Here is a 15,478-nt window from a genome sequence, read left to right as displayed (position 1 = left end):
ATTGCAAACAACTAAAAACATACACAGGTTTGCAGTGAGATAAAATATAGAATACCAGCAATAGTTGAGATAACAAGAGCATATTTAAAACATTATCGTTTCTTAGGTGTCTTATCCTTGTTAATGAGTTCATATTCTCTCTTATAAATTGAAATGTGTGGCTTACTAAGAGGATGGTAGCTAGTGTAATGAGGTGCAGTTCATTTTTATCTGAATGAAGTCAGCTAAAACAAACACCTAAAGAAATTAGAATCTTAATTTCAGAACTAAGAATTCAAGAAAGACACATGTGTTTCTGATCCTTCAAATGTTGCAATTCAGTTTTGGCTTCAAACATGGTCAGAGAAAGTTTGGTTCACCTGCCTTCTGGGTAAAACATATATTACTAAAACATATATTACTAATATATAATATTAGTATATAATATTTTTATATTTATATATAAAATATATATAATTTGGAAATTTTAGTATATATTGATATCAGTGCAATACAAATCTCAACTTTATTTAATATTGGGGTAATATTTTGAATCTTTTCTTATGCTTTTCTTTGTAGCAGAAGAGTTAGTTTAATGTTGGTTCTTCAAAAGTTATTTCAGCATACAAATTCAAATTGGAATAATGTCTATAGATTTGGGGTGGTCGTTTTCCTTTCAAATAACTCATGAACAGATAATCTTGAGGGGGCTCAGTGCTCCCCCGAGCCTCATCATAACCTGAGTTTAGTGTATGGTGGTTGTGTGGCGTGTGTCTACATGAGTTTAGTGTATGGTGGTTGTGTGGCGTGTGTCTACATGAGTTTAGTGTATGCCGGTTGTGTGGTGTGTGTTGGCGCTCAGGTATGTGAGTTTAGTGTATGGCGGTTGTGATGTGTGTTGGCGCTCAGGTATGTGAGTTTAGTGTATGGCGGTTGTGATGTGTGTTGGCGCTCAGGTATGTGAGTTTAGTGTATGGCGGTTGCGATGTGTGTTGGCGCTCAGGTATGTGAGTTTAGTGTATGGCGGTTGTGTGGCGTGTCTACATGAGTTTAGTGTATGCCGGTTGTGTGGTGTGTGTTGGCACTCAGGTATGCTGAACCTTACGTCAGTTCTTCTGGCTCAGTGCACTTGCATGTTTTAATGTGTGTTTCTCCAAGGTAGTTAGCTCCTAGTAAAGGACAACTGCAGTCACTATTAGCCTCCTTCCTAAGCAATTTTTTTCTTTCTTTTTTTATCCTTTTCAAAGAAACTAACATTTTTCAAATAGAAGTAAATATAGATTGAAAATATTTAAGTTGTTACTAGCTTTAGTTTATTAATTCTAAAAGAGTTCATCTTGCTTTTAAATTGTTTCTAAGATGTTTTTGTGCTTATTCAAATCTAGTAAATTTACCCATAAGAAAATGAAGTACCCACTAAACTTTGAGAACATCTGAAATGGCAGCTTAGTATTTTATCTGAGCGAGTAACCTAAAATTTCTATAAGTGACCCGGGAATGTCTTACCTGTCATTTTAGGGTTTATTCAACCTTAGAAATTAATGGTGATTTAGTGCTTCTTCCCTGAAAGAACATTGGATCACTTAGTCATATTTAACAGTTCAAAATTTTTGCTTGTTGAAATCAGTATTTTTCTTTCACATTTAAAGAAATTGTTCCTGTGGTTGGGGATGTAGCTCAGTGGTAGATGCCTCCATGTGCCAGGCCTTGGATTTCACCCTCAGCACCATTATAAAAGATTCCCTACTCCCATTTTGAACAGAACAGATGCAAATATCACTTTTACAGTGTTTTAAAATATTACCAGTTGGCCAGGCGGTGGTGGTGCACATCTTCGAGGCCAGCCTGATATGTAGAGGGAGTTCCAGGACAGCCAGGGCCTACACAGAGAAACCCTGTCTCAAAAAAACAAAGAAAAAACAAAATGAAAGACAATCACTAGTCCTGGGCTGTCCAGAGATAATTGTAATATGAGGAAGAATTTTAGAGGTATCCCAGAAACTTTGTGTACAGTGCGTTCTTTTTCCTAAGTATTATTTTGTAATGACTACTAAATAGTATAGCTCTTCAGATAGACTCATAATAGTGTCCCGTGATAGTTTGATTAATTTGAGGACAAGGACTGACTTGTGGTCGGCAGACCTAGGTGGTTGGTAATGAAGAAGTACAGCACTGGTGACTCGCCGACCCCGTACTGTGGAGCTACTTACTGACACGCCCCCCTCTTTCTGCTGGGTCTCACAAACTCCTGTCCCTTTCCAGGCTGGATTGATGTCACCTGGGATGCTGGTGGCTCAAACTCTTACCGTATGGGCGCAGAAGGAAAATTTGACCTCAAGCTTGCACCAGGGTACGACCCTGATACAGTGGCATCACCCAAACCTGTTTCATCCACTGTTTCAGGCACAACGCAGTCATGGAGCAGCTTGGTGAAAAACAACTGTCCAGACAAGACGTCTGCTGCTGCAGGCTCCTCAAGTAGAAAAGGAAGCAGCAGTTCTGTGTGTAGCGTGGCCAGTAGCAGCGACATCAGCTTGGGTTCGACCAAAACGGAACGGAGATCAGAGATTGTAATGGAACACAGTATAGTTTCAGGAGCTGATGTCCATGAACCCATTGTTGTTCTTTCATCTGCTGAAAACGTCCCTCAAGCAGAAGTAGGGTCATCTTCCAGTGCAAGCACCAGCACCCTAACAGCGGAAACGGGAAGTGAAAATGCTGACAGGAAGTTAGGCCCTGATAGTTCTGTCCGAGCTCCTGGGGAGTCTAGCGCCATATCCATGGGCATAGTCAGTGTTAGCTCTCCTGATGTTAGCTCAGTATCTGATTTAACTAACAAGGAAGCGGCTTCCCAGCGCCCCCTTAGCTCTTCAGCAAGTAACAGACTGTCGGTGAGTTCCTTGTTGGCCGCCGGGGCCCCTATGAGCTCCAGTGCAAGCGTGCCTAACCTGTCCTCAAGAGAGACCTCCAGCTTGGAGAGCTTTGTAAGGAGAGTGGCGAACATCGCGCGGACTAACGCCACCAACAACATGAACCTCAGCCGGAGCAGCAGCGACAACAACACTAACACTCTGGGCAGGACGGTGATGAGCACGGCAAGTGAGTGAGCTCCTCCTTGTGTGTGTGTGTGGGGGGCGGGGGGCGGGACACAGGACCTAGTGCTTCCTTCGGCTCGGGGCCCCACCCCGCAGGGCCCCCACCCCGCAGGGCCGCCTGCCGGTGTGCTCCGGCTGCAGCCCTTAGCTGATGGAGCCCTGTAGACAGACGGCAGCAGAGGCAGCCCCTTGGGACTCTGAAGTCAAGCTCTGAGGAATCTAAGTTTTAAGAATTCAGATCAACGTGTATTTACAATAAATGGTTAAGCAAAACGACATGACAAAGTAGATGACTACTTAATGTTAAATAGTAATGCTGTAACCAGTATAGCTTTCACTTCGCTCCTATTCATTTTAGCTTCTGAAGGCCGTTTAATTCTGATTGAAGTTATTAATGGGTCAAAGGAATTCCCATAGAAATTACAGTAAAAATTATTTCTATTGCTTGTTTCCCTTTTTGTAAAAGCCAGGCTTTAAATATTTTGAACATAATAGCATTTTTAAAAACAGTAGTTTTTTAGTTGATTTTCAGTTGGGTCCCCAAAGTTATTGCTTTTCAATGTTTTCATTATTAATGTTTTTCTTGGCCTTTAATAAACTATTTCTTGTTTTTTTTTCTAAGGGTCGTATGTTAACTGATTGCTTCATTTTTATTTTTAGCCTCTCCTCTTATGGGTGCTCAGAGTTTCCCTAATTTAACCACACCTGGCACTACGTCAACGGTGACAATGTCCACATCCAGTGTCACCAGCAGCAGCAATGTGGCCACGGCAACAACAGTTCTATCAGTGGGTCAGTCCTTAAGTAACACTTTAACCACTAGCCTCACGTCAACCTCTAGTGAGAGTGACACAGGTCAGGAAGCTGAATATTCTTTATATGGTAAGTCCCCGCATACGTTTATATATATTGATATGTGATCCTTATTTTATGTATCTATCTATCTATATACATAGCTATCTATACACACACACACACACACACCATACTTGGGTTTTACTCTTGGGGATGTGGAGTCTGAGGTAAGGTCTCACTCTGTAGCTTTGTAGTGGTCTAGAACCCGCTGTGTAACTGGGCTGGCCTTGAACTCAAGGAATCCACCTGCCTCTGCCTTCTGAGAGCTGGGATTAAAGGTGTGCATCATCATGCCCATCCTCGGATATTTTTAACCTTTTATATAAGTATGTCTTCATAGAAAATGGGATAACTGATGTGGAGGAGTATTAAAAATTACCTGATTATAGCGGCTGGATAGATGCTCAGGGGTTAAGAGCACTTGTTGGCCTTGCAGACGACCTGGGTTCTATTCCCAGCATCCTCATGTGGCTCACACAGTTCCAAGGGACTCAACATCTCTTCTGACTTCCAAGGATACTGCATGCATGTGGTTCACAGACATACATGCAGGCAAAAAAAAAATCATACGCATAAAATGAATTTTTAAAATTTTACTCAATTACTGGGCAAGCTTCAGTGAAACATTTCACTATTAGGAAAAGAATTTGTACTGTATCAAACTGATAATAGAAAAACTAAAATAAAAAAAGAAGTAAAAGCCTTTAAAAAATTTGTAAACTATTTGATAAAAAAAAAATTGATTATAAACAAAGTACACATCTAAGAGCTTTCATGTATCATCTTATTTTGCCTCTTGTCAGTAATAACCATTGTTTAATAACCATTATAACAAAATATTTGATACCTGCCAGTAAGGCAAGAAGTGTGACAGAAGAGTGATTTTTTTTTTTTTTTTTTTTTTTTTTTTGGTTTTTCGAGACAGGGTTTCTCTGTGTAGCTTTGCGCCTGTCCTGGAACTCACTTGGTAGCCCAGGCTGGCCTCGAACTCACAGAGATCCGCCTGGCTCTGCCTCCCGAGTGCTGGGATTAAAGGCGTGCGCCACCACTGCCCGGCCAGAAGAATGATTTTTAATAAAGTGATACTTCTTGTATACAATTATAGGATCTTTTGGAAGTAATTGCATGGCTGAATTTTGTTGGTTTGAGACAAGGTTTGGCTATGTATCCCTGGTTAGCTTGGAACTTGCTATGTAGAGCAAGTTAGAGCCTGCTAACCTTTAATTTTGGGCAATCCTGCCTCTGTCTCCTGAGTACTGAATTCTAGGTTATTTGCCATGATACTTGGCTAACATTTGACTTTTTTTTCAAATTCATTATAGTTTTCTTAGAAAGTTCTCAGATTTCGTCTTCATGGCTTCTGTACAGTAGGCAGAGACAAAAACTACTTAATTCTCTTAATGTTTTTAAAAAGGGACTGGAGAGATGGCTCAGCAGTTAGTACTTGTTGCTCTTGCAGAGGACCTGGGTTCAGTTCCCAGCACCCACAGGGCAGCTAGCTCACAGCCGTCTGGAATTGCAGTGAAATGGATGCCTTCTGCTGGCCTCTGCTGCCCTTCGTGGCACTAGGCATGTTTATGGCTTATGAAAAATGTAAAAGAAAAGGTGAAGTCCCTACTTTCCAGACCTGATCAGGTACATGTCTCATAGACACACACACACACATGCATACACAAAAGGGAATTATACCTTTTGAGTTAGTTCTTTTACTCAGTACATTTGAAAATATATCCCATTGCTGGATGTGTTTTTACAACATTTGGGATTACTGCCAAAAATTCCTTTATGGGATCCTCATGATAAGTTATATACTTTTATAGTTAAGTCACAAATTTTTTTCTTCCTGTAAACAATTTAGGATTGTATTACTGTGAATTTTTTCAGGATAATTCCTTAAAAAGTAATTACTTCCAGAAAAGTTGTTTTCCTGTCGAGATGAAGTGAAATGCTTTTATTTTACCACATACCCTTGATCATTCTGCCCATTTTCCGTTTAGCAGTCCCAGGACTCACAGGCTAGCGAGCGCTCTGTCCTTGAGCTGTATTTTCAGCCCTTGGTTCTTTTAAAGAAAAATAATTTTTGATAATTTCAAAGATAAGAGCTTATATAATGCTACATTTAAAAACTTTATGTATACATCTTTTAATGGGTTTTCTTTTTTTTTCTATAATATGGTCTCTTCTATTCTAAGCCAGAAATTTAATATGTTTTATGACAGTCATATTTCTCATTTTTTTGTGTTTTATCCATTAAATGTGCAAAGTTTGGTGATTATTACTTCAAAGTCTTATTATTCATTGAGTTAGTTATTTTCCTGGTGCTCTGTCCCTTCCTATTCATTTGTTAATACAGTAATTTCAAGCCTTAAGATTCATTTTTATTTGTATGTGTGTATGCACATGTGAATATGGGTGTTCATGGAGTCTAGACAGGATGTCAGAACACCTGAAGCTAGGGTCCAGGTGGTTGCCCCCTGCTCAGCATGGTGCTGGGGACTGAACTCATGTCCTTTGCAGTTGCTCTTACCTGTTGAGTCTGCTCTCCAGCTCCTCACACCTTAGCTCTTGATCATGGTAGTCTTAAGATTAAGAAGCTGTGAGTCCAATCCCAGCACTCGGGAGGCAGAGGCAGGTGGTTCTCTTTGAGTTTGAGGACAGCTAGGGCTACACAGAGAAAATCCCGTCTCAACCTCCACCCCCCACCCCCCCAAAAAAGGGCCGCTGTGGGTATTCTGGTGTGAAAGGACGTAAAATGTTCGGACTGTTGGCTGTCTTTAGAAGTATTAGATGGTGAAGTTACTCTCTCTACTCCTAACACTAATGGACTTTTTAGGAGTACATGAGGGATGTGAGTAACATTGGTCTTACATTGCTTTAATTAGATGTAAAAATTATTGCAGTGTAACCTTTCTACTTTGAGAGACATAGTTTGAATATGTGGCATATTCAAATATTTGAAATTTAGAGCTTTTCTGGTTTCTTCATTTAGGATAAAATTTCACTGTGTAGTTCAAGCTAGACTTGTGTATTTGACTTTCCTGACCCAGAGTCCGGGAGCTCAGGTCATAGATGTGTAGCACCATGCCGGGCACTCAGAGCCTTTTACTGTTTTTACATACAAATAACAGAAGGAATGTGCGGAAATGACTTAAGTGAATTGTTAAACTATCAGAAAATTTTGGTATATGAAGTTAAGAGTATGTGCCTTAAAACCCAAACAAAAGTGTAATGGGTTTATTTTTTATAGAGCCGTATTACGTTCGTGAGAGCTGTTGTAAATTGCAAGAAAGCCTTTCACACATGCTAAGGGTAATATATTTCATTAAACTTAGGATGCCATTCATTGCAAGACACACCGTGCTTTTAAATGTCACTGATGCTAAAGCTGTTGCCAGTCATGCTGGGACTTGCCAGTAATAACAGGACACATACTGACTCACAATCTTGTGTTAAAAAATGTTTACCTTTTTAATTAATTAAGTAGAATATCATGACTCTTCTAAATTTTGATTAAAAGGCTTTCGGCTCAAAGGTCTGCAGATGCAGGTTACTAAATACTTGTAGATGATCTGATGTTCTTTGGGAATGTGTATTTTCACCTTTGTTTAGTTCTAGTATTAAGAGTTTGTATTCACTTTATACAGCTAGAAAAAACGTTTCTTGTTTAATCTCATTATTCTGCTGTTCGTTTTTAGTTCTCATAATGAACAGCTTGTTAGTGTCTTTATGTTGGATGATGTAAATTTGATACATACTTTTAAAAAGTATTATTTATTATTTTTTGTATGTGCATATGATACATGTGTGTAGAGGTCAGAGGACAACTTCCAAGAGTCAGTTTTTCCCTCTTCTATGGGTTCTGAGGATTGAACTCAGGTTGTCAGGCTTGTGTGACAAGGACTTTGGACACACTGAACCTTCTTGCTGGTCCTTGTATTTTTTTTTTTGAAAGACAATCTTAATTGTATAGTTCAGGCTGGCTTTGAACTCATGATTCTCCTGGTTCTACTACTGAGTGCTTGCATTACAGCTATAAACCATCACTCTAACATGATCCAGTCTTCATTGGAGAATATATCCTAAAAAAGAAGAAGATAAAGGAGATTTAAGATTACTGAACTTGCTTATGCATTAAATCATATAGACAATGTGAAAGATACTATATCCTTTTTCATTACAAATAGATGTTATTCTTAAGTAGACATTGTCATTAAATAACATGCTGGGTCTAAGCTTAATTCTTTTTGATTGACTTAAATTCTGTTTGTCTTCATAAGGCCTTTTATAAAAGCTCATATTTATAGATATTAGTTCATTTATTTATTAAATCCTCTGTCTTCTGTAGGTTTCTTACAGACTTAGACATTCTAGGTTTGTTTGCAATGATATATATGTGATATAATAGTCTTTGCACATAGTATATGCTCAGTAGCCATTCATGGGTGGAATAAATGACTCCAGTGGGCTCTTTTCACCATAATATATTTCCTGTAGTATTCAGAGAATGAAGGTGGGGTTGTTTATTTTTGTTTTGTCTTAAACAACATCCACATGGTTGCCATTTCATAGATTTTATGGACTGGCGTCCACTTTGCGTTCATCCATTCTCTCTGCCATGCTTGTGATTAGTCTCAGTTGTTAATTATTATCTTATGTGTGTTGTTATGATATAGAGGCGGCATCATGAACTGGTGTTTTCGCTTGAGCCTTGTGAATTTTACCCCTGGTTTGCACCCCGATGCGAAGATAGCCGCTGTTGCTGTGTGTTAATTGTACTGACAATAAGGCTGTTGCCTCTTTTCCTCCTAGATTTTCTTGATAGCTGTCGTGCCAGTACTCTGTTAGCTGAGCTAGATGATGATGAGGATTTGCCTGAGCCTGATGAGGAAGATGATGAGAATGAAGATGACAATCAGGAGGACCAAGAATACGAGGAGGTTATGGTAGCGAGAATCTCCCATTCCCTTCACTGATGTAGGGTGTTCAAAGGCAGGCGTGGTGGTGGTACTCCCTTGGTATCCCAGCACTTGGGAAACAGAGACAGGAAGATCAGAAATTCAAGGTCATCCTCAGCACTTGGGGAGTTGAGGCTAGTCTTGGCTGAATAAAAAAATTGTCTCAAAAATAAAATAGATGGGATAAAATATTATTAAATGACAAAAAAATTTTATTTAGTGGAATGAAGAACTTTTAAAAAGTGCTTTTTAGTATGTCTCATCACTCAGATGGCATATGCCCGGAGCCCACAAGACTGCTCAGTGGGTAAAGACGCTTGCCACTAAGCCTGATGACCTGAGTTCAGTAATCCCTGGCACTCAGATAGGGAAAGGAGAGACTGGAGTCCTACAAGTTGTCCTCTGATCTCCACGTACATGTGTGCTCACACATACATACACAAAATATATAGTGAGTGTAAAAAAAGAATAGATGACATGCTGTAGTCCCATCACTTGGGCTGAAGCAGGAAGATTGAGGGCAGCCTGGGATTCATAGGAAGTTCTGGCCAGACTGGGCTGTATGATAAAACTTTGTCTCAAAGGAAAGTTGCTACTCCAAGGACTGGAGGTGTAACTCAGTGGTGGAGTACTTACTTTGCAGACACAAGACTCTGGGTTCAGTCTCTAATGTTGTGAAAAAAGAAAAAACACCTAAGTGTGTTCCTTATGAAGAAGGCTAGTATAAAATGCATGACAAAATAAAACACCCAAACACCTCATGGGCCAATGAAGAGAATAATTTTTTTTAATAATTTATTTTATTTTATGTACATTGGTATGTATAGGATTTGAAGAGAGGGAAGGGCAATCAGAGTTACGGTAACAGCGGGAAGGATTGCTCAGATAGTTTCTACTTCTTCCTTATACATTGTGCTTGTGTGAGTTAGTGGAGTGGTCAGGATTAGTGTGATGATGTAGAGCACCAAAGAGCTAATGAATATGATTATGAGAGTATGGTCATGGAAGTTTATTAATTCTTCTATAATAGGTGATGTAGTATTAATTCTTCTGTAATAGGTGATGTAGCGTCTTGTAAGCCTAATTGGATAAGCCATATAAGATATATAGATGTTAATCTATAATTTAACTTTAACAAAGATATGTAATGAATTGACCAATATCTCATTGAGAAAGACATAACAGAATTTATGGGAATGGCTTGAGACAGTTTTAGGGGGTTCGAGTCCTTCCTTTCTTAATTACTTTCACATAAGTAGTTTCTTTGAATGTGTGATAAGGCAGAGGGCAACCGTGGAGTCATTCTATATGTGTCTGTGTGAAGGTGGCGGAGTCCCTGAAATTGAAGTTACAGACAGTATGAGCTGCCATGCGGGTGCTGGGAATTGAACCCGGGTCCTCGGAAGAGCAGCCAGTACTCTTAACCACTGAGCCATCTCTCCAGCCCTAAAGAGAATGATTTTTAAGTAACACTTTTCTTGGGCTAGACTGAATGAAGAGTGTTGATCAAATCATTAAACCTATGTCTTTGGTGTTTTTTAATTTCAGATTCTGAGACGTCCATCCCTGCAACGTCGAGCTGGCTCCCGCTCTGATGTAACACACCACGCTGTCACCTCACAGCTACCACAGGTTCCTTCTGGAGCAGGGAGCCGACCTATAGGGGAACAGGTAATAAATACCATGTTTACTATCCCTGTCGTATGTTTTTACATTCACAGGAAAGCATCAACCAAATGCCCCTCGTTATATGCCAAAAGGAGAAGGTGGGAGCTGTCAGCAGAAACCACCTTCCCCTGGTGCTTAGGTTTCCTGTTTCACAGAGAATCGGGGATTGCTCTGGTGTGATGCAACTGTGAGGGTCTTACTCGAAACTGCTTATCTTGGTCTTTGAGTAAAAATGAGCATAATAAAACAAATAAGGTTTACAGTAGTCACAATTATACTGGTAGAAGTTGTAGTAGTCTCTTTTTTTTTTTTTTTTTTCCTCTCTGTTATTAAGACATCTCAGCCAGGTGGTGGTGGTGCATGCCTTTAATCCCAGCACTCGGGAGTCAGAGGCAGGCAGATCTCTGTGAGTTCCAGGACAGCCATTGCTACACAAAGAAACCCTGTCTCAAACAACAACAACAAAAAGAAAGAAAGAAAGAAAGAAAGAAAGAAAGAAAGAAAGAAAGAAAGAAAGAAAGAAAGAAAGAAAGAAAGAAAGAAAGAAAGAAAGAAAGAAAGAAAGAAAGAAAGAAAGAAAGAAAGAAAGAAAGAAAGAAAGAAAGAAAGAAAGAAAGAAAGAAAAAGAAAGAAAGAAAGAAAGAAAGAAGGAAAGAAGGAAAGAAAGAGAAAAAGAAAAGAAAGAAAAAGAAACCTATTCCCTAGCTCTACATTTTTACTCTTTAAAGAATCAGCCCCCCCCACCCCACCCTGTGTGCTCCTGCATGCATATAGATCAGAAGTTGGTTTTCTCTTTGCACTTTGTGGGTCCCAAGATTTGAATTTGGGCCATCAGGTATGGGTGGTAAGCACTCTCGCCTGCTGAGTTACCTCATTAGCCTGTAGTGGTAACCCTCTTAGCAAACACTGATCACTTAGTGGTAGGCATAGTTCTTACTGCACTACATGGATCACTGTGCTTCTTTGCAACAGCCCTTTAAGTGTTGTTATTCAGTTTTCAGAAGAAGTGACTCTGGGAGTCACACAGTATAGTCATACATAATATGTATACATAGAGCTAACACCATAGCTGTATAATATCAATTTATCTATTGAAAAATTATTCCAATCAAGTGTTCAGCTTTGAAGTGTGTATGTGCATGTGTGCCATTAGATTTCACAGTAAAGACTTCCATCTGTTTGTCTTACAGAAATTCAAAACACCTCCCAGTGACTTACCCATTTTGTGCAAATAATCTAGTATGAAGTTTACATTAAGAAAAAAAAATAGACTCATAGGAAATTGGAAAAGTACCACGAAAGGTTGCCTGTGCCTTTTGCCCAGGTTTTTCCCAATAGTTAGTGCTATACCACCAAATTGTTGTATCAAAGATAGGAAATAGAGATTGAATATAGTTCTTTGTCATATTAGCACAGGTATAGCTTTGTGTCACCACCAGTACAATATACATTTGATAAATCTGTATCTTTATTCGTTTGTATTAGCTTATTTTATGCTTTAGCAATCAGTTCAAGTAAAGAAGTACAGTCTCCATAGAGAACTAAGGACCAGGAGATAGGTCAGTGGATGACGGCTCTGGCCACCGACCCTACAAACCCAAGTTTGATCTCTGGGACTCACATGTTGGAAGGAGAGAACCAGCTCCCTCAAGTTGTCCTCTGACCTCCACAGACATAAAGATACACACATAAGTAACTAAATGTAGTTTAAAATTAAAGAGTGACTTGACATGTAGCTACCATATTTGGTAGATGGCAAGTCAGTTGAGGGATAAGATCTGTTCCCGAGACTGTGTGACTGTATGAGGAATTTTCCTGCCACAGGAAGAAGAGGAGTATGAAACCAAAGGAGGACGCCGGCGGACCTGGGATGATGACTACGTGCTCAAGCGCCAGTTTTCTGCCTTGGTGCCTGCTTTTGATCCTAGACCCGGTCGTACCAACGTCCAGCAGACAACGGACCTCGAGATCCCTCCCCCAGGTACAGTGGGTTTGAGTGTTGTGATCTAATCTTAATTGATGACTGATGAGATGGTTATACCAAGTTTGAGAAGTGAAGTGCTGCTTATATTCGCAGGTTATAATACATTTTTTTCTTTAAACGCTAAGTTGTTTAGATGTCTGGGACCAGTGATAGATAGAGTTCAGTGAATAAAGGTGCTAAGCCTGACAAACTGGCTTCAAACCCTGGAATCCACATGGTAGAAGAAGAGAGATCATAAATTGTCCCATGATCTAGATCCACAGGTGCTCTGTGGCACCTCCCCCCAATAAATAAGTAAATATCAAAAAAAACCCCTGAAGATTAAGGAAAGCTGTTTCAGGGCTGGTGCTCGGCTCGGCTGTGAAGTGCTCGCTCTGCAGACGCGAGGACTGCGTGGGGTCCTCAGCACCCCTGCCGAGAGTGGGGGGTGGGGAGGGAGACGACGGTCTGCTGTAAAGCAGCCGCTGTTTGCGAGGATCCAGGTTCGATTCCCAGCATCCACACCAGGCAGCTCACAACTGCCTGTAACTTTAGTTCCAGGGGGTCTGACATCCTCTTCTGGCATCTGCAGACACACGAACACACACATACACTTCTAAAAATACATATGGGGGAAAAGAAGCTGGGTATGGCAGCTGGTGTCTGTGATCCCAAACTGGGAGGCAGAGACGGGGATTTCTGGGACGTGCTGGCACCAAACATAAGTAAAAACATAAAGTGAAGACAACCAAGGAGACTTCTGGCCTCCACACGCATGTGTGTGCACAAGTGTACAAATGTACAACACATATGATGCATAGCATAAAACCCAGACAATCTAGATATTGTGGGTGGGAGGGGGCCCGTTAGATGCCTGTCATACCGGATAAAACGCCCAGTGTTTTGTTTTTGTAGTAACAAAACTATTACTTCAGAGGAGCAGTCCAACTTCTTTCTGTCTCAAGCAGAGTCGGGATTTTATTAAAGGTATTAAGATGGGTATGTTGGCACATACCTTGCAGTACCAGCACATGGGAGGCTGATGGCATGAGGGTCAGAAGTTCAAGGCCAGCTTCAGCTTACTTTGAATTTTAGACCAGCCTGGGCTAGATGAAACTGTGTCTCAGAACAAGAAGAACAACAAAACCTTCCAAAGAAAAACAATAAAAAAAGAAAAGAAAAAAAGGATACCTAAAGGTAGACTTTGAGCATAGGGGTTAAGAAGAAAGATGTTTAGAAAGATACACTCCAGAGAATGTATATGGGCTTCTTGAAAAAGAGTTGATCCGTGCATGTGCGTGTGCATGTGTGTACACGTGCGTGCTGGGGGATTGAACCCAGGACCTTGAATCATATGCTCTGCCATGAAACTACATGTCCAACAAAGCATTGTTTGTATTTGTAAAGTCTTTTAAGCAAGGCATTATTTAAAGGTGGGGTTTTAAATTCTGCTTTCTACTGGATCAAAAGTGTTAAATATTAACTTTGAAAAGCTGTCTGTTTCTCCAATCAAGATTTCTGGAGTCAGGTGACCTGGGTAATAACTTTATCTGCTAACTCTTATAGTGCTAGGTGTGGTGGCACATGCCTTTAATCCTGAAATTTAGGGGCAGAAGCAGGTGGAGTTCAAGCCCAGCTAGGCTACATAGTAAGACTCTATCTCCACAGCAAAACAAAAGCAAAACACTGGGCGTTTTATCTGGTATGATAGGCATCTAATGTGCCACCTCCTCCCCACGATATCTAGAGTTTAATTTCTGGAACTTGTCACTATGTTGCCCTGGCATGACAGAGAGACTTTGCAGGTAAATTGAGTTAAGCACCTCCAGGTGGGCCCAATATAATCCTTGTAAGAGGCAGGCCGAAGGACTGGAGCCAGAGGAGATGTGGTGCTGAGAAAGCAGAGGTCCATGATGAGAGGCTGTGAACTAAGGAGTCTGGGCCTGCACAGCCTCCAAAAGTGAAAACCATGATGAGGGGCCGTGAGCTAAAGAATCTGGGCCTGCCCCGGAGGGCAGGAATCTCTACTGCCCTGGGGCCTCCAGTAGGAACGAAGCCTACAATTTTGGTGTAAGACTTCAAATCTCAAGAAGTGTGAGATAAACAAGAGCACCCATTTTGTAGTAACACTGGATCTCCACATCTCTTTCATGGAGAGAATGAGACTTCTTGTTTGGCAAGGTAGTTAAAAAACAAAAGATGAAATGAAGTTAAGACATTTTAGGTCGTTTATCATGGTACCTGATTGTGCCTCAGTACACACCAGGTATTCTAATATACAATCCCTTTGTTTTGTTTTGTTTTTTCGTTTTTTGAGACAGTGTTTCTCTGTGTAGTTTTGGTGCCTGTCCTGGATCTCACTCTGTAGCTCAGGCTGGCCTTGAACTCACAGAGATCGGCCTGGCTCTGCCTCCCGAGTGTTGGGATTAAAGGGATTTAAGCCACTGCTTCCTGGCTTAAAAAAGTTTTTTTAATCCCCCCCCCCCCTTTTTTTTGTAGCCCTGACTGCCCTAGAACTAGCTCTGTAGACAAGGCTAGTTTCATAGAGATCTGCCTGCCTCTGCCTCCCAAGTGCTGGGATTAAAGGTGTGCACCACCACTGCCCAGTAATGCTTTATTTTTTTTATTTTTATTTTTTTTAAAAATTATTTTATTTATTTATTTTTAAGATTTATTTATTTATTATATATACAGTAGTCTGCCTGCATGTGTCCCTGCAGGCCAGAAGAGGCACCGGATCTCATTACAGATGGTTGTGAGCCACCATGTGGTTGCTGGGAATTGAACCTCAGGTTGCTCAGGACCTCTGGAAGAGCAGTCGGTGCTCTTAACCACTGAACCATCTCTCCAGCCCGTTTTTTTTAAATTTTTTTTATTTTTAAGTAAAACAGTCAGGGGTTATGTTATCCCTGGTCTGAGAGGCTCAGGCAAGTGGATTGCCATGAGTTCAAAGGCTAGCCTGG

General features: G+C 40.5%; 1 protein-coding gene across 5 annotated transcripts in view; it reads left to right on the top strand.

Annotated features, from left to right (window-relative positions):
- Positions 1-15,478, top strand: part of Hectd1 (HECT domain E3 ubiquitin protein ligase 1) — a 95,568-nt gene that overhangs the window by 64,482 nt on the left and 15,608 nt on the right. For 2 of the 5 annotated variants that reach the window (XM_052738495.1, XM_052738494.1), the window contains 5 exons: positions 2,242-3,078; positions 3,735-3,956; positions 8,739-8,872; positions 10,433-10,555; positions 12,377-12,533. In XM_052738495.1, the coding sequence (XP_052594455.1) occupies positions 2,242-3,078; positions 3,735-3,956; positions 8,739-8,872; positions 10,433-10,555; positions 12,377-12,533 (1,473 nt within the window). The remainder of the gene's footprint in view (positions 1-2,241; positions 3,079-3,734; positions 3,957-8,738; positions 8,873-10,432; positions 10,556-12,376; positions 12,534-15,478) is intronic. The other 3 variants (XM_052738498.1, XM_052738496.1, XM_052738497.1) reach the window with 3 other exon arrangements.

This window comes from Peromyscus californicus, unplaced genomic scaffold (genome assembly GCF_007827085.1).
Source record: "Peromyscus californicus insignis strain IS unplaced genomic scaffold, ASM782708v3 Scaffold_15__1_contigs__length_86483966, whole genome shotgun sequence".
NCBI classification, from domain to species: Eukaryota; Metazoa; Chordata; class Mammalia; order Rodentia; family Cricetidae; genus Peromyscus; species Peromyscus californicus.
Note: the sequence above shows the minus strand (reverse complement) of the source record. Positions and strands in the feature narration are given on the sequence as shown.